Below are 22073 nucleotides of genomic sequence, written 5' to 3' on the forward strand. Positions count from 1 at the left end.
GCGAGGGCGTTGGCGAGGCGAGACAGACGCAGGTGGCGTGTGACGTCAATCTGAAGAGGAGAGCAGTCGTGATCGTAAAAATTTTCACGACTCCTGCAAACATTTTCACGACTCCGACAGACCGTAAAAATAGAAGCGTCCGCTTCAATTTTCACGATTTGTCGGAGTCGCGGGTTTTCTAGTGTCCTGTTTGGAGGGAGAGTCTGCAGGCTGACATTGAGGAAGACAAGATCAAAGTGCGCGGGAACGCCAGAAAGGCAAGCTCTGACGGGAATGGTTAGTAGGTAGACGCAAAACTAGCTGCCTTTGTCTTTTCACTCTGAACGCCAAAAGCTGGATGCCAGTGTTCAACGTTCAAACGCGTTCAAAGAGACTAGAGACAAAGGCAGCTTTGCGTCCACCCTCGAATCATTCCAGTCGGTGCTCGGCTCTCGGGTCCCCGCGTGCGCTCTGACCTCCTTCAATTTAATAATAGTTTGATTTCACATCCATGATGAAAAGCAGGCCGGAAAAAAAAAAAAAAAAAAAAAAAAAGCTGCAAAGGAACAGCTTGACGGGTCTCCGGCCCCCTACAGTGGCAAAACAGACGACAGCAAGAACAACAACTGAGTTATAAAACATATTACGTGAAAAGAGTCTACATATTTTGTCATCTTTTGTAACTTTTCTTTTAAGATGAATCCTCGTAGTAGATAGAGGCTGTGGAGATCTGCATTTATGAGGTTCGAAGACTTGCAGCTTTGCCAACATAAACTTTAAAAAAAACTTCAAATTTTTTTTTTTTTTTTTTTTTTTTTTACATTTTGCCCGCGGGTCAGGTGCAACGTCTACTTTCCTGCACGCCATTTGAGTCTGCTTCTCACGTGATCGAATCTCAGCGAATTGCGGCGCGGCGGCATGTGGAAAATAGACGCGCAACTCTAGCTCCCGTAGAGGGGATCAGTGGCCGAGTGGGCTAGCGCACACCAGCTCGGAGCACGTGGGACCGTACCTTCGCTTCTCCCAAACTCCTCCCATAGACCGGACGTCAGGCCTAGCAACCGCCTAGCAACGGAAAACGCCGGGCAACGGCGCGGTCCTGTCCCAGGTCAGTGCGCGCGCATGCAGGGCCGCATGGTATCCTGCGTACGCACCCTTATTTTTAGGTTTTCTGATGAGAAAGTGGTCGGTTGTTGTGCGGTTGGATGTTCCAATCACAACTGTCATAATTTTCGTTTTTTTTTTTTTCTCTATGATTTTGAAAGAAAAGAGGGCGGTCACGTATCGCTACTGCTGAGGTGGCGGCCGAGCGCGCGCTCTCGTTAAAGGGGCTCTGCAATCATATCTAAAGGGGCCATGAAACGCTTTTCCAACTTTTTCCTGTCTAGCGTTCCTCCTCAACTCATAAATCGTGCATTCCGCCAAACCTTTCAAGAAGACGAAAAGAAGGGAGGCCCCCCTCTCTCGGAATCTGTTATGTGTACCCGGACAGAGCCTATCACTTCGTTAATTTTTCCCATCCTGCATAACTGTGGACTTCTGCTTCTTCGCTTCAATTGGTGTCTGTGATATACGAATTGTGTATATATCTCCGTTTGTGTTCCCCGCAGGGCCCCCAGAGTTGAGCCGCAAATACTAAATTTAAAAGCTTGACCGTATAATTCTTGCGTGGATATATCTCAGCACCTGTCAGTTTTGCGGTGAGCTTTTCTCCCGTGAGCTTCTCGGTGTTGCGCTGTTCTCCGGCGGAGAAAAGCTCACAGAAATCCGGCGAATGCGGTGAAGAGCTCACCAAACTTTTGATACACGCGAAGAAAAGCTCACCTTTACAAACCGATCTAACATTATTTCTTCGCAGCTCTCGATATTTTATCGAACTCTGTTCTTTCGAAGATATTTATTTCAACACCATTTATTTGAACCCAATTCCATCAAAGCCGTTTAGTAGAACGCCGTTTTATCGAACATTATGCTTTCTGGCCAGATCGTTTCTCGTTTTTGTAAATAGTGTTTTTCTTTGCATCCAAAAGATAAATATATTGTCACGAATGACAACTGATGCCTCATCAGTTGTCATTCGTGACAATATATTTATCTTTTGGATGCAAAGAAACTGAGTTTTTAAAGTTATTCACCGCCTCGATGAATAACTTTAGAAACTAAAAGTTTAATCGGGTGAACAAAATAGAAGGTTAGCGTCGCAGGCGTCGATGTCGGCGAAACAGCAGGATCGAGACTGATTGCGGCTCGACACGCGGAGCCCCTTATGTACATGCATGGGCTTCTGGAACAATCGGTGTAGAAGGTTCGGCAGTAGAACCAGCTAACCTCGAATAAGCAACAAGGTTCTAGAACTTACCAGAACGCAACCTTACAGACACAATAACAAAGTGTATCCGTGGCCAGGCATTGAACATTGCCCATTTGCGTGGAAGGCGAGCACGGTAACCGTTAGGCCACGAGCGCGCTGCCTACCTGGCCAACTGCGCACGCGGTAATATTATGTTCCGTTTTTCTTTTGCTTCGTAGTAAACAATGACCACTTTCGGTGATGTGGCCTAATACGGACTTGATACTTTCTGGGAGGCCAGGAGTCGTCGGGTGCCGAGACGGAGGTCACATTGTTGCTGTTCGTAATACTCAACTTTGAGGCAATGTCCTGTCTCCATGTAAATGATAACAAAAAAAAAAAACAACAACTAGTTCCCCACTTTTTTATTGTTCGCATTCGACAAAACTGTGGATTCGTCTGCCCCTTCCCCATTTGTCTTAGAAAGTAAGCTATTCTTCTTGGACTGAACAAGAACACTTGATTTTACAACTATACGAACACGCAAAAAGCGCAGCATGAGTGGTGAGCAAAGTGCGGACGTGAGTTTTAAATATAAACACCGCAGTGCGAACAATGCCGAGAATATTAAAATTTAAATATTGAATAAATTATTTCGTAACTGAGCATTTCTCCGCGTTTGTTGGTTTTGCGGTGAGCATTTCACCGGCAAACTTTTCTCCAGTGAGATTTTCTTCGCCGCACAACAGTAAGAGCCGACCAAGGGCTCATCGCAGCCAAGACGTGCAATCGACGAACACCATAGTAAAATGTGTGCGAGTTCTTGACTAATACATTCGCTTCTATTTCATAAAATACTGAATCAAGAATGTAATTGGTTTGCCTCAAACAAAGAATCTTCATCGCGAGACTTTCACAACTTCCAAATGGAAACGTGTGACGCGCTACTACCAAAAAGCTTGTTCTGTTTTTAGCTTCGCTGAAGAAATTTTCGCAATGTTTGTTTTATTACGGTATAAATCAGCCTCCACAACTTGATACGCAAAGCGAATGTCGGAATTAAAACAAAATCGACGAACTGACGTATGTTTCTTCTGCATTTAAAATATGTAAACTTTTTAAATGCATCTCTGCAGAATATTTGAAATCGCCAAATCAAATCACCTTTCCTACTTCGAACAGAAAGAAGTGGTAAGGCAGTATCGACCCTTTGACGCTTCGGTAGCTTTTGTCTGCCTGCATTTGGTAACTTCAGGGCCCGTTTGCTCGAAGCGCTAACCGCGGCTAAAGTTAGCCGCAGTACCTAGGAGAGGGAATTTGAGATCACGTGACTGGCTCGGTAGGGATGCGGGGAAACATGGCGGTGCCCCAGTGAGTGAGCGCCGCTCGCTTTGGAACTAATACGTCGTTGTGGTTGCAATATCGGGCGTGTTAGTCAGCAACGAATAATGCAGGAGGCTTTCGCTTTGCCTTACCTCACTTAAACTGCAAAGCATGGGCAATCACCTCGCCGCATTTTTTAGATAGTGTTTCGAGTCTGGGCACTCCTAAGCCTAAATAAACGCGATAATTGTCGGCATGGCAGCGTCTTTGGAAAGCGGATTGTTGATAGCACACAAAAGCAGACAGCGTCCCGACATACTTTTTTCTAAATTATCCAAGCATCGCGAGGAGAACGCTGGAAGTGTGATTCTACGGTTCACGCCGCGCTGGCCTTCCTCTTATAAAAGATATGAAGTAAAAAATTATAATAAGGCTTTGACGAACGCGCGAGCAAGGCAAATTTTATTTATACTTTTTGCTTTAGAATGGTTACTACTGCAGACACAAGCACGTGCGACGCGTGCACCTACAGTCGTAGCATGCACTGTGGTAGTATTTACCTGATTGTACCGGTCGTACCGGGTAACAAGCAACACTACGTGTAGAACGTTTTGAGATCCCCTGGGCGCTGTGTCCCCTTCTTCCTCTTTTGTCCCCCTACTTGCCCCGTTTATTCGGACTTACAAAACAATATTATTACATCTCTTTTTCCCACGCAAAAGTCATTCGCCAAATCTTTTTGGTTTTCTTATGGTCCGTCCGGACCGGGTCTTTGGGATGTTTTCTTCTGTAGGAGGAACACTGAATTCTGGTGTGCTTGCTTCAGGATGTGTTTGGTCGGTTGGTTTGGGTTTGGTTGGAACCAGGTGATGTGTATTCCGGCGGAGATATCCTGACCTTGTCCTGATAGTGTAGGATCGAGGTTCTGGTCTCTTGCCCGTAATTGTTCCAGTTGCTTTGCTGTCTCTTACCCATACCTCGCTGCCGATATCTAACTCCTGTTTTCGGCACACTCCGTGTCTCTTGTCGTAGTTTTCCGCTTGCTTATTTTTTTCTTCTAGATCCTTCTTCCGGAACTCCTCATGGTTGGGCAGTCTTGGCAAGAGTGTAGAAGCCAATACTGGCAGTGTGGTTCGCAACTGCCTTCCCATCAGAAGCTGTGCCGGACTGTATCCAGAAGGTCCTGGTGTTGTTCTGTAGACCAGTAATCCAAGCTCGGGATCTTCAGACTTCTTGATGATGCCTTTGGCTATCTTGACCATTCTTTCAGCTTCCCCGTTACTTTGCGGATAACGTGGACTGCTTGTAACGTGCTCGATCTTGTAATCCTTACAAAAGCCTTCGAATGGCTTGGAGCTGAATTGTGGACCGTTGTCTGACCGCAGAACCTCAGGTATTCCGTGACGTGAAAATAGAGCCTTGAGATGTGATATGACTGCTTCTGAAGTGGTTTGTCTCAGTCTGGTTATTTCCACGTACCTCGAGTAGTAGTCTACGACGAGCAAATATTGGGCTCCTTTCAACTCGAACAAATCGGTCCCAACTCGTTGCCATGGTCTCTCTGGTAGCTCAGACGCGATCATCGGCTGTGTTTTTGGTACCCGCTCGTGTGCGCAGCTGAGACAGTTTGTGACAACATCAGCCATCTGAGAGCTTAGTCCTGGCCACCAAACTGACATCTTGGCTCGTTGCCGGCATCTCGAGATACCCTGATGGCCATCGTGCAGTCGGTGCAAGACTTGCTTCCTCATTTGACTTGTTATCACAAGGCGGTTGCCTCTCACGAGTAGGTTTTCTTGTACCGTGAGGTTGTGTCTTTCTTGGAAATATGGGGTGATCTCGATTGGCACTTGCTGCTTGCTAGTTGGCCACCCTTTTTCACAGTACTCCCTCACTTTAGTACAGACGGGGTCGTCCTCTTGCATCTTCTTTACCTCGATCAGGTACTCTCGGGATGCAGGGACTGACTGAAGGACGACTTGCACAAAAGCTTCGGTTTCTTCTTCCATATTGTCTGGAGGTTCAACAGGTGACCTTGACAGGGCATCGGCCGTCCAGAGTTCTTTTCCAGGCACGTGTGAGATTGTGTAGCAGAATCTCATCAGCCGCAGTTTGAATCGCTGAACTCTGGCTGGAATCGCATCCAGTTCTTTGGACCCAAGAAGAGGTACGAGTGGACGATGATCTGTTTGGATGTAAAACTGCGTTCCTAGCAGGAACTTCTCGAATCGTTCACATGCCCATGTCATGGCGTACGCTTCTTTCTCAATCTGTGCGTATTTTGTTTCTATGGTACTCAGTCCTTTCGAAGCGAAGGCCACTGGTCGAATGTTTCCGTTCTTGTCCTTTTGTAGTAGCACTGCCCCCAAACCGTAAGACGAAGCATCTGCTGAAACAATAATTTCTTGTTGCGGATCATACAGTGTTAGGGCTGTTGCCTCCTGGATGTCCTTCTTCACCGCATTGAATGCTATTTTCTGTGCAGTGTCCCACGTCCACTCGCTTGCCTTCTTGAGAAGGTCACGCAGAGGCTTCAATTTTTCGAAAAGATAGGGGATAAAGCGTCCTACTTGGTTTGCCATTCCGATGAATTGTCTCACCTCGGTCACTGTCGTTGGCGCTGGCATATTGGAGATGGCTGTGACCCTTTGTGGGTTTGGCTTGATCCCTTCCTGGCTGACGATGTGTCCCAAGAACTTTATGGACTTTTGCTTGAACTCGCATTTGTCGTTGAGTCGGACACCTGCTGCTTTCAACCTCTTAAGGACTTCCTCTAGCCTCTCATCATGCTCTTTCTCGTTGGCACCAGTGATTAGGATGTCGTCCATATGGCATAGGACTCCTGGGATTCCTTCCAGGATCTCGTTCATCCTTCGTTGAAAATACTCTGGGGCGGAAGAAATTCCAAACGGCAATCGTTGAAAACAAAATCTGCCAAAAGGTGTGATAAAGGTGGTCATAGTTTGTGACTCTTCTGCCAACCGAATTTGCCAAAATCCGGACTTGGCGTCTAGTTTTGTGTATAGTGATGTGCGTGACAACCGTCTCAGTGTTTCTTCGACAGAGGGCAAAACTAGCTTTTCGCGTTCTATGTTCTTGTTGAGGTGTGTCAAATCCACGCAGATCCGTACTTCTCCGTTCGGCTTGGGCACAACAACCATTGCAGAACACCATGGTGTAGGCTCTTCAACTTTCCTTATGATTCGATCTTTTTGCATGCTTGCCAGCTGCTCTTGTACTTTCGTCATCAGTGCCAGGGGTACACGCCGTGGTGTGTGGACGGAGACTGGCGTGGCGTCTTTCGAGAGTTTGATTTTGTACTCTCCTGCCATTTCTCCGAGACCTTGGAACAACTCAGGGTATTGCTCATGGTACCTCTTGGCTGTTTGGCCCGAGACTGTGCACAGAAGTTGGATCAGCTCCAATTCGCTGCTGGCTTTTCTTCCTAAAAGAGGCTCTTCCAGGCCGTTCACTACGTAGATCACGTGCTGTATAGACTTATTGTTATGTTGTATTGTCGCTTGAAACTTGCCCAACACTTCGAGTTGCTGCCTGTTCGCACCGTAGAGCTTGGCAACTGTCTCCTCAAGGGTCACCTTGCTTGGGACAGTGTTTGGAGGCATGGCACTGACGTCTGCACCAGAGTCTATCTTGAACGTAGCAGGCGTTCCGTTGACTCGCAGTTTGACTTTCCACGCACTTCCTTCAGCTGCGTGGATGCTTCCAATCATCCAGTTTGGCGCTTCATTTGGGTCCTGTAGAGTCACCTCTTTTAGGGTGCTCTTGCCCTCATTCCTAAGCTTCTTAAAGCAAACTTGTTGCCAGTGACCTTTTTTTTCGCAGTTGCGACAGATTGATCCCGCTGCGGGGCACTTGGACTTTTCGTGTGCACTGTTGCCACATCTTCCACACGTCTGTGTTCTAGCCGCATTATTTTCAGCATTTTTCGGCGTGTATTCTCGCCGCTTTGCGCCTTTCTCTTTTGCTGACATTCTTTTGTGGAGGGCATCCAGCGTCATGTCTTCTGCTTGGGACTCGCCTCTGACGACGGCTTGCTGTCGATGCATGGCTTCTTTCTGTCGAGCTCGGGTGTACGCAGCTTCCAGTGTCAGATTTGGGTCGCTTTGAAGTTTTTCTGAGAGCGAAGAATCTTGCAATCCAACGACAAAACGATCGCGGACGAGTTCTTCTTTCAACGCGCCATAACCGCAATGTGTTACTAGGCGATGCAGGCTAGTCATGAAGCTCTCAACAGATTCACCTGACTCTTGTTTCTTCTGGTGGAACTTGGCCCGTTCGTAGATAACGTTTCGCTTGCCGACGAAGTGGCTTTCGAAGAGTTGGGCAGCTGCTTCGAACTGTCGCTGTTCGGTGTCGGTCAAAGCCGAGGCGGACAAAATGTCTTCCGCGTCCTCACCGAGAAAGTAGATTAATGCGCCTATTTGCGATCCTTCGTCTTCTTTATCGAGTTTCGAAACTCTACGGTACCTGTTAAAACGGGTGATCCACCTTGGCCATTCTTCTGGGCGCTTGAAATCAAAGGCTGCCGGCGCCGTGAAACCCGTTGCTAGCAGTGTTGTTGGGGCCGTTACGTTCTCCGAGTTCGATGAAGCTTCCATTTCCGGAGCACTTCTGACACCATGTGGTAGTATTTACCTGATTGTACCGGTCGTACCGGGTAACAAGCAACACTACGTGTAGAACGTTTTGAGATCCCCTGGGCGCTGTGTCCCCTTCTTCCTCTTTTGTCCCCCTACTTGCCCCGTTTATTCGGACTTACAAAACAATATTATTACATGCACCTCGGTGCTTGGATAATTAAAAAAAAAAAAGGTATGTTGAGACGCCGTCTGCTATTGTGTACTATCTACAATCCGCTTTCCAGAGGCGTTGCTATGCCGACAATTATCGCGTTCATTTAGGCTTAGGAGTGCCCAGAATCGAAACACTATCTAAAAAATGCGGCGATGTCATTGCCCATGCTTTGCGGTTTAAGTGAGGTAAGGCAAAGAAAGCGAAAGCTTCCTGCACCATTCGTTGCTGACTAAAGGCCCGTTCACACTCTTGCAACCGAGTACGACCGACAGAGACGAGACCGGTTTTTAAGCCTTTTGCGACTTCTTAGGACCGGATGCGATGCAGCGGAGCTGGTCCTAAGAGATCGCAAGAGGCTTCAAAACCGGTCTGGTCTCTCTCGGTCGAAGTCGGTCGCAAGAGTGTGAACGGGCCTTAACGCGCCCGATATTGCAACCACAACGACATATTAGTTCCAAAGCGAGCGGCGCTCACTCGCTGGGGCACCGCCATGTTTCCCCGCATTCCTACCGAGCCCAGTCACGTGATCTCAAAATCCCTCTCCTAGGTACTGCGGCTAACTTTAGCCGCGGTTAGTGCTTCGAGCAAACGGGCCCAGGACTCAAGCAAGGACCCCTTGAAGCGTGAAATATTTCACCCCCATTTTCGTGACTCAAAACGCCAGCAAAGACGTAACATCCTCCCAATGACGCGCTCTGGCGATTAAAAACTAATGACTCACACCCACCCGCAAAATATTCGCCGCCGAACAAAAAAGGAAAAAAACAAGAAATCTTTCACTCGCACTTTTGCGACCCCAAAACACCAACAAACAGCGGAACATCCTCCCAAGGATGCGCTCGGGCGATGGACAACCTACTGCTTTCACAAAAAAATAAAATTTTACAAGAAGAAAATCAGCCTGATTTTCTTCTTTTTGTTCTTGATTCTACGTATATATTGCACCGTTGAGTCCAGTAAAAATTTAGTTGCGAGTCAGCGCTCTGTCCGTGTCCTTCTTTACCCTGTCCGTCGTTTTTTGCGCTGTTTTAACCTTTTAAGTATGTCATACCAACTCGCCCAGGCTTCAACTTTTGCTTTCCCCAAACCGTTCACCCCGAGGCTGACAGTGCTGTGAAAGCTACGTGCTCGTTGGGCCAGCCACACTTGCCACGTGATCACGCTCCTTCGCGCATCCCAAGCGCAGAGAATGAGGCCAGGTGATGAAAGGGAGGCGGCTGATTGGTCCGGCAAGCGCGTAGCTTCCACCACAATGTCAGTTTAGGGGTGAAGGGAATAAGTGAGGTCCGGTTTCGTGTGACGTGCGTTTGGACCCGATGACGCGCTTTTGGGACCGCGGATGTATCACAGCTTACGAAGGGGAGGAGGTACGAAATAGTCCGCTGTGTTTTCAAATTTTCGCACTGAAAGTCAGGCTTTTGACTTTCTACCTCTTCTGGCCCACTGAACGATGTGCTATTGGTAAAATCCCAATCTAAAATGATTTATGCCAACCCAAAATTCGTTTCATGGGCCCTTTAAGCGTGTACCTTTTTTGCGGCTTCCACGTCCCTCGGGGTTCGGGAAAGCCAGCGGGCACGGAGAGAGTAACTAAATATCAGCGCGTCATATTTTAACCGAACGACGCGGAAACCTTTTCCACCTACGGGGGCGACCCGCGGTGCCGAAAGCGCGCGATGTGTGACATCTTTGAACCTGGGCTTACTACTGAAAGCTTCTCTTTAGTCGAAATACAAAATATAAGTGGCGCGAACCGTTTGAATTACTTATAAAAGTAGTTTTTGTTCACTATTTTCGATCAGAAAAGAAACAAATGCAGTTTAGAAAGTACGGAAACAAGAAATGACCCGTCGACATACCCGCCACCAAGCGGTGGAAAAGGCGGCGCATACTAGAAAGGTGTAGTGGGATCAGGCGCCAACGAGTGGCGAGCGTAGAAAGGTCCCGGATGTACGCGGCGGCGCTGCGGTCGTATCGACCGGAGGATCCGACTGGTTCCGAGCGTTTCCAAGGCCTTCGGCGAGCAGCTTCGGCTTGCGGTTTAGCCTTTCGGCGGTATGGCAGCGCGAAGTGGCTCCCGTTCTGAACTGATCTTTACCCTGTGTGTGCTGTCGTTTGTGGCCAATGAAGTGTCGTGCCGAATTAGTGTTTACTCGCGTAGCAAATGCCATGCGAGCCGCCCTGGCTGTCCGCTTCATAGAGCCTATCTAGAACATGCTTTAGTGGCGCCCTCTCGAGCCGTCGACACGAAGTGCGGCAGCCGTGACCGCTCGCTGAGCTCACTACCCCTCCTCTAGTTCACGGCCACTCAAGCAACCAAGGACGTCATGAAGGAGGTTATTTTTGCTTGTTTTTGTAATTTTAATTGCTTATAACTTTTAAAATAAAGCAAAATTCGAGAAAACAAAAGTTTCATTACCTTACTACGTTCAATGCGCTTAGGTTCGGTGCAAATTAAAAACCAGTAAACAAGTTCTAGCAGGACGTTTTTACTGGTTTTTAATTTGCACCGAACCTGAGCACGGGCTTCCCGACTTCTGGAAGTCGGGAAGCCCGTGCTCCTCGATGGCGTCGGCGACAGACTGCACAAGGAACGGGACGTTCAAACTATATTACATGTCCTCCATGTCCATAGAGAACATCGAGATGGGCTGCGTCGTCTCGTGGAGGCGGCTGATTGCGGAGACTAGCGTCTGTGATCTTTGAATCCTGAATTTTTTTTTATTCGTGAAATGTGCCACGCGGCTTAATAGGGGTGGGGGCGGGGGGGGGGGGGGGGGTAAAGAGAGGAGTGCAGTCCAGCGTCGTGCAGGAACTGCAAAAGCGACTTGTAATACTTGTTGTCATTCACCCATTGGGTGTAGTTATTGTGTGGGTGGCCCTTTAGTCCGGCCTCGCTAAGTGTCTCCTCACGGGTGGTCTTGGTCCCGGAGCAGAGCCACAGCAGATGATGAGCATCCGCCGTAGCCACAGGGGCCGGACACTTAGGGCAGGTTCCCGGGTGGGCAGATGTATGTCCCCAGGTCCAGGTAACGGAAGGTGTTAGGGCCGCCCCAGCTCGGAAGCCTCCGGAGAGAAACTTCCTTCACCCGGGAAAGGTTACGGGGAAGGGAGCAGACACACGGAGGGATTAAAGCGCGTGTGTCCCGTCTGAGGAGTTTTTTCTGGGCTATGAGGTCGGACCGGGATCAGAAGGGAGGGAAGCGGGTGGGAGGTCAAGTAAGGGCTGAGTGTGGTGGGCATGGTGGTCAGCCAAGAGGTTTGAATGGTCTTGACTATGCCCCTGCACCCAGTGAACTTTTACGTTGATGGTTGTCTTCTGGTGTAGTATGTGGATCTGCTGACATATTTGTAGCGTCAGGGTAACTTGTTTCAGATGCTTAATTGAATTTAGCGAGTCAGTGTATATGTGAGCTTCCTTGATGTCTGGCAGACCGATGACAGCTTTGATCGCGTCGTGTATAGCTTGTAGCTCTAGTAACAAAGAGTCTGGTGTGTCCGACTTGTAGTTACAGGTGGCTTGAATCCCGGGGTGTGATGGGCTCACGAAGGCGACCCGTCCTCCCTGCGGCAGAACTGCCGCGTTCGTGTAGACCACGCATTGGCCCTGAGGAATGCTGGTTTCAGGGGTTGGAGCTGGTTGGTCGCTTCGGCGAAGCTTCGTTGTCTTGTTAGTGGTGATATTAGTATCACACCACGGTGGGATGTCGCCCAGTGTCAGTCAGGGGAGGCCCTCCGTAGAAGTAGGAATGAAGAGCTGCTGCAGCCGGAATGTGCTTGCGTTTGAGTATTCTTGCTTGTTCGCGCTGGTTCACCAGCTCCGTGAGAGTATTGAGCTGAGCGTACTCTTGCAGTTTTGGAATCGGGGTAAGACGAGGGAGTGCCGTGGTTGCTCTCATGGCATCTCTATTGACCACCTCAAGTCTTGCCCATTGTTGAGAGGTTAGTCTTTGGAACTGAGCCTCGTAGACAAGACGTGGTTGGAGAACTGAGCGCACGAGGCGGCGGGCCAGCTCAGTCCGGGCTCCGCCGCTCCTTGGTGCGATTCTGCGAATCAAGTGCAGAGTTGTGGCGACGATTTTTTTGCCTTTTGAAGCCAGTGGGTACCAGAGCCAGACTGATGGATGTCAAGCCCAAGCACCCTCAGTTCTTCAGTTCCAGGTATAGTCGCTGGACCGATCTTGAGATGAAAGTTGGACTTGGAGGCCGATTTCCTGCCCGACTTGCTGGCCACCTGCGTATAGCAGGACTTTTGGGGAGAAATGTCAAGTCCAGCGGACTGCGCATATGCGTGAAGGACATCAAGAGCTTCCTGTAAGTGTTGTTGCGTGTTGAGGTCTCTGTGGGTAGACCACAGTGTGACGTCGTCTGGGTAAATAAGAAATTTGATGTTGGGGATGTCCTGTACGCTCCATGCCAGAGGCATGAGTGCAATGTTGAAAAGCAGGGGCGCAAGGACGGAGCCTTGCGGTACCCCGCGGTTTGATGTGAAGGAGCCAATTGGTTGTCCATCCACCCGTACCGAAAATGTCCGAGAACATAAGAAGGAGTGTACCACTTTTGTTACCTACTTGGGAAGGCCGAGGGTCTCCATGTTTCTGATGATTATTTCGGGTTGGATGTTGTCATATGCCTTGGAAATGTCGGTTGCCACCACTGTTCGCACTAGGGGGCTGTGGGGCGACACATGTAGAACTTCATCCGCCAGGACGGCCAGGCCGTCCTCCGTACCCAAATTCGCTCTGAATTCAATTTGAGTGGGATGGTATTTCTTGTGGCATTCTAGCCGCCACGATAGTCGAGTAGTCATCATCCTCTCAAACAGCTTGCAGAAGCAGTTGGTGTCAAGGAAATAGGTCGGAGGGCCTGAAGACTGGTCGGTGGCTTGCCTGGTTTGGGTATAGGCACCACCACCGAGTGTTTCCATTCGGGTGGTATGATGCCCTCGGCCCATACTTGGTTCATCACCTGGAAGAGGGCATCAATGGCTTCCCCCTCTAAATTCTTGAACAGCTCGTACGGGATATTGTCATGTACGGGGGACGAGCATTTCTTTGTTGCTTCAATGGCGGCCATGAGCTCTGCTTTCGTAAACGGATCAGTGAGGCCCAAAGTGTCCATTGCCTCATTCGAAGGAGGGTCGGTCGGAGGTTGCTGGTGGTTTGGGAAGAAACTGACTGCCGCATTTTTCGCGTACTCCTCGGGGGTGAGGTTGAGCGCCAGCCGAATGCTCGCCGATGGGTCTGCCTGTTGGCCACCCCGCTCCATGGCTCGGAAGGTTCGCCATAAGGCTTTGTTCCCAGCCCCGGAGCCGAGGCTGTCACACCAGCCGTACCACCGGCAGCGTGAATCGTTTTTCGTGTCGTCTAGCGCGCGCAGTTATTTGATTGACCAAGGCGCGACCTTCAGGTTGCAGGGGGTTACGATTGGCTTGTAGCTTGGCCTGGCGGCGCTCGGCCCACAGCTTGAGTAGCGGTATGTGGGGTGTAGGATGGTCCTCGTCTACGGTCGTAAGGGTTGTAGTGTCTGCGAGGATAGATTGTAGAGTCGATATGAGGGTCATGGTGTCAAGTGAGTAAGCACGGTCGTTGGAACGGACCTTGTCCCAATGTGTGACTCTGATCTTGCGGCGCAGTTTCTCCAGGTGCTTTGTGTGTACGCCAATTAAGATAGGAGAATGGTCGCTACCCCACGCATCTGGCTCAGGTGTCCACGAAGGAGATCCGGGCCCTAGCCACCATGTGAGATCCGGTGCATGAGTACGGGTCGCTGGGATAGTTGCCACGTCGGGATGGTTAAGGAATGTAAAGTTGGAGTCGGTAAAAACTTAATAGACTTTTACACCTCTTTTAGAATTGTAGTTGTATCCCCACGAGGTATGTGGGGCGTTGAAATCTTCTATGAGTATGGGAATGCCTGAATAGGTGGTCCTGATATGATGACACAAGAAGCAGGGGTGTTTTGGCCGGGCGTGCTCAGACTGCAACCACCTCTTGCTGTTGATTACACCATCTCTGGAGGTTCACCAGTGTTCGAGGGACATGGTTTGCGACATATATTGCCGCCTTTCCTGGTTTATCTGAGTGAGAGCCTGTTCGTCTATTCGGAATCGAAGGGGTGTGATAGCCAATGAAGTGTGGGAGAGCGCTAAGTTTATTAGATTCCTGTAAGAGGAGCGCCCACACATGAAGTTTGCCGAAAAGAATCTTGGTCTTGAGTTCTCCAACTTTGTTATGGAGCCCTTGGCAATTCCATTGTAGGACGACCGGCTGCTGTTGAGACTTAGCCATGGCGGAGGCAAGTCTCTAACAGCTGTTTCAATTTGTTTAGGGTGTCAAGTACGGCCATCCAATTGGCCGGATCAAAGGTGGTCGTGTTTTCCGTCTGGAGGTGCATAGGAGCAGGCGATATTTGCGTGCCTGCATGTAGTGGCGTAGCTCTGCGTTCTTTACGACGAGCCGTGACGCGCGCCTTCCTCTGGCGAAGAAATTCGATCTGCCGTGACAACTGCGCTATCTCTGTATCCAGATCGTCCTGTGTCACGGGAACTCCGGTTGGCTCTGGGGGATTCCCAGAGGTGAGGTGGGCCGATTGACGACCTCTCTTTCCAGGTCTCTTCAGGGCGGCGGCATACGACGAGGGGCCCTTTAATGCTGTCTCCTCTGCCTCCTCTGGCTGCGTGTTTTCCGCGGACTCCCGCCGAATTCAGAAACCTCACTCAAACTACACTCAAACTGAAGGGCCCCTTCACTTCCTCGAGGAAGGCGCGAGGGCCGGCGCTGGCCAATCGCGAGGACGGATCCGCCGTCGCGTTTGGCCAGCGTCGGCCCTCACGCTTTCCTCGAGGAAGTGGAGGGGCTCTTAGGTTTCTGTTGTTGTTGTAAACTGTTGTACTGTTGTGTTGTAAACTGTTGTAAACTGTAAACTGTTGTAAACTGTTGTAAAGAATAAGTGGCGCGGAGATGTTATTGAGGCGGCCTCGCGCACGGGCTGAGGCCCTCTGCTTGGTCGGGCATTTTGAAGATGTTATTTCGTGTTCATCAGTCTTACAGAGGCCGCATCGGTAGCGTGGCTGGCCCTCTGATGTTGTCATTTCAGGGTCACCGGTTGCTTTTGGACAATATTTTTGCAGGTGCCCCAGTTGATAGCACCGATAACAATACACAGCACGGGGCCGGTAGAGCTTCGGGCGTATAATACATCCGTTATAATAAAAATTTTCTGGTAGGGTCTGAGGGCCTTGTACCGTGACAAGGTAAGTCGTGCTAGCGCCCATGCGGCGAACTGCGAGCACGGTGTGAGTCTGGAATTTCAAGTCCTGTATGATCGTAGCACAAGAGTCGGTGGGGTCTAGGCCGTATACAACGCATCGTTGCACGTTGGGCCCAGATGCGAAGTATGCTTGGACTGACAGTTGGTTGTCGGCATTAATAGGGATTCGGCTAATTGCGCAGATCTTATCGGCGTCTTCTATAGAGGCAAGGTGCACAGTTATGGTGTTCGAGGCCTTGTGGATCACGAACCCTTGATATCCCCGAGTGCCAAGGCACTGGTCTATAACATGTTGTATGCATTTTGTGGGAACGGCGGTGACATCGAACCTCACGGTTGGTCTAATGTGTACGCGGAATGATCGATCGGGAGAGAGGGTCGGGTAAGGACTAATGGAGGGGACCGGGGCGGCCTTCACCTTTTTGGGTGGTGGAATCTCCAACGTGTCGTCCGCCGTCCAGGTTGGAGTGGAAGAATGCTGGCTCGCTCCTCCAGGTAGAGATTCCTGAGAATCCATATCTTGGGTCTGTTCGATAAGGGCGTCAGGTGATGTAGCTGGTTGCTGTGCAAGGGAAGCCATGACTGAATTCAATCGTGAGCTGGACGTGTCATCAAAAAGGGCTCAGCGACTGGAGCGGCGTCGAGGACGGCGCGCTCCCGTCTGCTGTAGGCGCTTGCAGAGCCTCATCCGTTGCCGCCGCGGGTTGCTTTTCTCCGCCGAGGCCAGGTGTAGCCACTCTAGGCCTAACCGCCGACCCAGGTCTTCGGGCGCCGATTTTCAGTATACGTGCCGGTAGAAACGATGATCTGTCTGTGTCAGCCGTGTTCGGTGGTGGTAATACACGCCTGTGCAACTTGTGAGCCCTAGAATGGCCACTGTTCTTTTTAAAACGTGCTAAAACGGCGGGAAGTTCGAAAAGAAGCTGCTCGAACTCCTGACTTCGTCCAGAAAGGCCTGAATCCTGAATGGCTGAGGTGGTGTGAAGGTCGAGAGGTGGTTTTGGCGGTACCTGGCGAGATGCTTCTGCCAGCATCCGTTTTCCGAAACTATGGATCTTATGGGAATTTCAAACTTGTAGGTCTTTGCTGAGAAGAATACTGAAAGGTACTATTTGGAAGGGGAGCCCACGGAACGCTTTAGCTTCTGCAGGTTATGTTTCTCACAAAGTTCTTCCACTTTGGCTCGGAGCCCACCCGATGGTCGCCTTCCCAGTTTGACGTCATTCTTGTTTAGGGCATTGGAGACCTTTTTCTGGAAGGTTCCCCGTTCGAGAGCAACAAACTCTCCTGTCTTGTCTGCCTGCAGTAGAGTGAGGTTCTTTTCTCTCAGTGCCTTCACGGCGGACCGAGTGACGCCGGATCCAGAAGAGCGAGGTGCCGGCCGGCTGCAGACAGCTTGGACAGCAGCTTTTAGGAGCTGCTGTCGATCTTGTTCTGGTATCCTTGCCGCGACTTGATGTGCAGCAGCGAGCTGGTCCAACCTTGAAAAGTGCCCGTCAGCCGCACACTTGGGTTCCTTGGCCAGAAGGTTCATGGTACTGGTGGACAACTTCGTGTCCGAGAGTATGGTTGGGGGACTGTACACCGCCCGGCAGTTCTCTGCTCGCGCGGGGTTGATAGATTGGATCACCTTGGGCCAGGATGATTCAATGAGGCGGTCCGCCTCCCGTAGCAGGAAGATGTATCCGGGGTTCCTCCCGTATGTAGGCCCGAATATTCTGCTCATGATCACGGTGGTTCTGATGAAGCGCAACTCCCGTGACACCTCTTTCCGGGCAACCTGCATGATCTGATGATTGGACGACCAGTTGTTCGACTAGAACCCCAGAAGTTGAGAAATCATCGAATGGGCCAGGTTTTTCCGCACGCACAATCCAAAGGTACGGAGGCGTAGTTGCAGGAGGGCCCGCCGGGAGACGAGCAAAGCCCCCTGCATGAAATCTTGTGGGTTCGAAGTCGGGTGATAGGCTGTTAGTTTGAAGACAAGACATAGACATGAAGCTCACGTGGAGGTTTAAACTTGTACTATTTGAGCGTGTTGGTGCTTTTTAAACATTTATAAAGTGGAGACAATAAGGGAAGATACAGACAGGACAATTTTTCATCTTCAACAACATTTATTTTCGGCTTCAAGCTCAAAACCCGCCCGCTCCGTGGGAGTACGGGAAAAGGAAATCTTGGGGAAAGAAGAGGAAGCGGAGGAAGTGAGTAGGTTGCCAAACGAGGAAGGGAGAGGAGCGAAGGAGGGCTCGACTGGAGGTGCGGGACAACGGAATGGAAGGAAAGGCCGCTTCTGCCGGTGACCTTGTCGCCTTGCCTAGTCTGTCAGCGTTCGGCTTCCATTGTGGGCCTCAGAAAGATAATCTCCTTTCTTGAGAGCGAAATGGAAGGGGTGCTTATGTCTTGCGGGCTTGTCGCCATCCGATAGGTCTCAATTATTTATCTCCCGGCTCGCTCGCAGTGGCCTTCCATGGCTGTCGTGCCGGCGAAATTAGGAGCGCAGCCGGGATATTTTCTCCCGTGAATGACGATCGGGTGCTGAGAATCCGAAGCAGCTCTATCGGCGTCCATTCGATGTTCTAGGAGTCGGTCGTTGAGGCATCGCCCCGTTTGCCCGATGTACCTGGCCTCGCAGGACAGGGGGTCGCGTACACTTTCTCCGTCATGCAGGCGGTGCACTTGCTTGCGTGTTTTTTGGTGCAGCTGGGTTGTGGGGGTCCCTCTCTGTTGACGGCTCTACACATTTCGCCGACTCTCGATTTGCACGTGAAAAGCACTTTTGTGTCGTATCTTGAGGCGAGAGCTTTTAGGCGGTGAGATGTTGTGTGAATGTATGAAATACAGGCTGGTCTTCTGGTGATGGGTGAAGTCTCGGCGGTTGGCCTGGCCCGGGGGTTTGTAGCCGATTTTTGCGAGGTAGCCAAAATCAAATCTGAAGGGTAGCCTGCCCTCCGAAGCCGTGCGCACTGTTGGCTTAGGCTGGCCTCCCGTTGGTGGGCGCAGGGTGGCCGAAATGGATCCCCTTGGATTCGCTTGCCTTTCTTCGGTTTACAGAACGGCTTGCTAAAATATCGAAACTGAAATCGAAACACAACATTCCCCCCTACCTTAATGACATAAGCAAAACCTTAGGCGTGGTGTGAAAAAAGAAAGAAGGTAAAAGTGAAATGCAAATCATGGTTCAAACACTTTCAACAGTTCACTGTCAGTTCCGGTAGCGTGGGGGCTTGAGCCCTCTTGAAGCTCTGGAAGAGTATCGACTGGCTGTTTCCTGACGGTCGTCTTGTCCAGCCGTTCCGATGTTTTTCCTGCTTGCTCTGGGGTGTCTTCAGCTGGAGGATGGAGATCGTCATCTTCATCGTCCACTTTCTCGTGCCACTTCTTAAAGAAACCTGCGTTTCGAGTTATGTCTCTTTCTCGTCGTCTCGCCGTGATCTTTTATCCTTGAACCTTTGTCACCACTTAGGGGTCTGGGTCGAAGTAAGGCGTTAGCTTGTGCTGCTTCTTTTGTTTGCACATTACTATATCCCCTTGTTTCAATGAGTGTTGTCGGGTATGTAGTCGCTCGTCAGTGTATTGCTAAGATTTCCTTTTTTCGGCTTCGTCATCTTGACGCACATTGAAGTCCTGGTTCACTCCGTTGTCTTGGGGTCGTGGTAGTATCGTCTGCATCTGCCTGCCAAAGAGAAGTTCGTACGAAGATCTCTTAGGTGTGGCACGTGGGGTTGCTCTGTAGCACATCAAGAAGTCATCCATGCCCGGCATCCAATCTCTTCCCTGGACAAGCAGAGGCTTGATGGCCTTGGTTAAGGTTCGAACAAAGCGCTCTGCCTCATTGTTGGCTTCAGGCCAAAGTGGTGTCGCCCTGTGATGTTTAAATACCAGTTCGGCTGCAAACTCCTTGAACTCGCTTGAGTTGAAAGGCGGCCCATTGTCGCTCTTGACTTGTTTAGGGATGCCCATTTCAACGAATGTTCGTCTCAGGAATTGCAGAGGTGAGGTCGCATCCGTCGAGGCTACTTGTCCCACCAATGGGAAGCGCGAGTACTCGTCGATAAGAATGAGCAGGTACTTTCCATTCTGAAACGATCCTGCGAATTGGACACGCAGGTTTTCCCATGGCCCATAAGGGAGAGGCGTTGGCTCCACAGGATCACGATGTGATATGGGTGTAGAGGCCTGGCATGGAATACAGTTTTGCACCGCTGGTTCGACCAACATGTCTATCCTGAGAAAACACACCGAGGTGCGGAGGAGTTGCTTGGTCTTTACGATGCCCATGTGGCCCTTGTGCGCAAGCTCAACGGCACGTTGCTGGATACCTGCTGGCAGCACGATCCTTGTGCCTCGAAGAATGATGCCCTCGGGCGTCACGGCAAGCTCTGTCTCAAGGTGTCTGCAGGGTTTAAGTGTGATAGCACTCCACTGGAGATGTCTCTCTGCACCCTTGGCTTGAATGGCTTGTCGTAGCTGGCAGTTGGTTTAGTCTTTTGTTGCTGCCCCGATTACTTGTTTTGTCGTCATCGCTTTTGGTATCGCTGCCTGTGACAGGAAGAGAAGATACTCATCAGGAAGCGTATCTGTCCTGTAACCATTCCGAGTGAACTTCAGCGGGTGGCGTGACACATGTAGTCAGATCGATTCTCTGTGCCCTTTTGATGATGTACTGCAAGGTTGTAGAGCTGAATCCTCAGGCAGAGACGTTCGATTCTTCCAAATGGTCGTGCAGATGGGCTGGTCAGAATGCTGATCAGGGGCTTGTAATCAGTGTGAAGGTTGAACTGAATCCCATACAGATACACTGTGAAGTGTTCGATTGCCCACACGACAGCCAAGGTCTCTTTTTCGATCTGGGAGTAATTGCGCTCCGGATCCGTCAGAAAAGAAAAGAAAAGAAAAGAAAAGAAAAGTGATCGCCTACGGCTTGCGTAGGCGATCACTTGGAGTTCGTCACTATCTCCCTGTGCTAGTATGGCTCCTAGACCTTGCGGACCTACATCCACAGCTAGGTGGGTGGTCTTCTCGCTGTCGAAGTAGTCCAGGGCGTGGCTGCTTGTGAGTGTGTCCTTAAGCTTGTCCAGCACTGCCTGATGCTGCGTGGTCCACTGCCAGTCAACATCTTTCCTTGTGAGGTTGCGAAGAGGTGCGGTGAGGTCCGCCAGGTTGGGGATGAATCTTCCCGAATAGGTGATCATGCCCAGAAGGCTCCTCACTTCTGCTGGACTGTTTGGTGGGGCCACGTTAAGAAACTCTTGGACGTTTGCCGAGTCAGGTTGCGTTCCTTTCGCTGAGAAGATGTGGCCAAAGAATGTCAATTCCCGTTGGGAGAAAGAGCACTGCTTCGGGCTGAGCGTGAGTTCGCAATCCCTGAGGCGTCTTAGCACAGCTTCCAGCGAGTCATTATGTTCTTGGTCTGTTCTTCCATACACTAATATGCCATCACTGATGTTAATGACTACTGGGATGCCAGCGAGCACTTGTCGGACAGTGTTCTGGGACAGCTCTGCAGCAGCATTAATTCCAAAGTTCAAACGCTTGTATCGGTAGAGTCCGATATGGGTTGCAAATGTTGTGATCATCTGGAGTCCTCGTGCAGTACTAGCTGGTGGTATCCGTCGTTGAGATCTAGTTTCGCGAAGACAGACGCGCCATTGAAGCTTGTGACGAGATCATCCAGCGTTGGGGATGCATGCCGCTCTTTGTTGATGGCTTGGTTTGCTCGGCGCATGTCTACACACATCCGAATAGTGTCCGGTGCATGTGGCTTTGGCACAACGACGATGGGAGAGACCCGTGTAGTGGGGTCCGAGGCTTTCTCGATCACATCGAGCTCCTCCAGTGGCCGTACTTCTTTTGTGAGCAGCTCACGTATGTTGAACGGGATGGGCCGTAGCTTCTGCGCCACTGGTGGAATTAATTGATCAATTTGCAGTTTCACTTCAATTCCTGTGAATTTTCCTAGTCCTCTGAATAGCTCTGGGTAAGTCTCTTGGATGCTCTGCAGCAGAAACTTTGTACACGATTGAGACAAGTCCCAGAGCTTCGGGACTTGAAACACAACAGTGACTCACTTGGCGTCCTTGTCACCAATATGGTATCCCGCAATTTGGCGTCCTTGTAGCAGACTTTAGCAGAAAACTTGCCCACTAAAGGAAGTTCTGTTCTTGATCCGCAAGCAAACACGTTTGTTACTGGGCCACTCAGGGTATGTTTGCCTGGGATCTTGCTGTACGTGTCATGGCTGATGACGTTGACCGAAGCTCCTGTGTCCACGATGAAGTCAATGTCACGGTCACCAATGGTCAGTTCGTAACTTTTGGAGCCTTTGAGTTGTTGCGCTGTAGCGTGAAAGCTTGGTCGTCCGAATCAGAGCCCGAACTGTGCTCAACCAACC

General features: G+C 50.2%; 1 protein-coding gene across 1 annotated transcript; it reads right to left on the reverse strand.

Moving 5' to 3' along the window:
• Window positions 1-19258: 19258 nt before the first annotated feature.
• LOC120844064 (uncharacterized protein K02A2.6-like) lies at window positions 19259-19960 on the reverse strand. The gene has a single exon (XM_040215663.1). It carries the CDS (start codon window positions 19958-19960, stop codon window positions 19259-19261), a length of 702 nt encoding a protein of 233 aa, XP_040071597.1.
• Between the last annotated feature and the right edge of the window lie 2113 nt (window positions 19961-22073).

This window comes from Ixodes scapularis, unplaced genomic scaffold (assembly GCF_016920785.2).
Source record: "Ixodes scapularis isolate PalLabHiFi unplaced genomic scaffold, ASM1692078v2 PGA_scaffold2__306_contigs__length_199485367, whole genome shotgun sequence".
NCBI classification, from domain to species: domain Eukaryota; kingdom Metazoa; phylum Arthropoda; class Arachnida; order Ixodida; family Ixodidae; genus Ixodes; species Ixodes scapularis.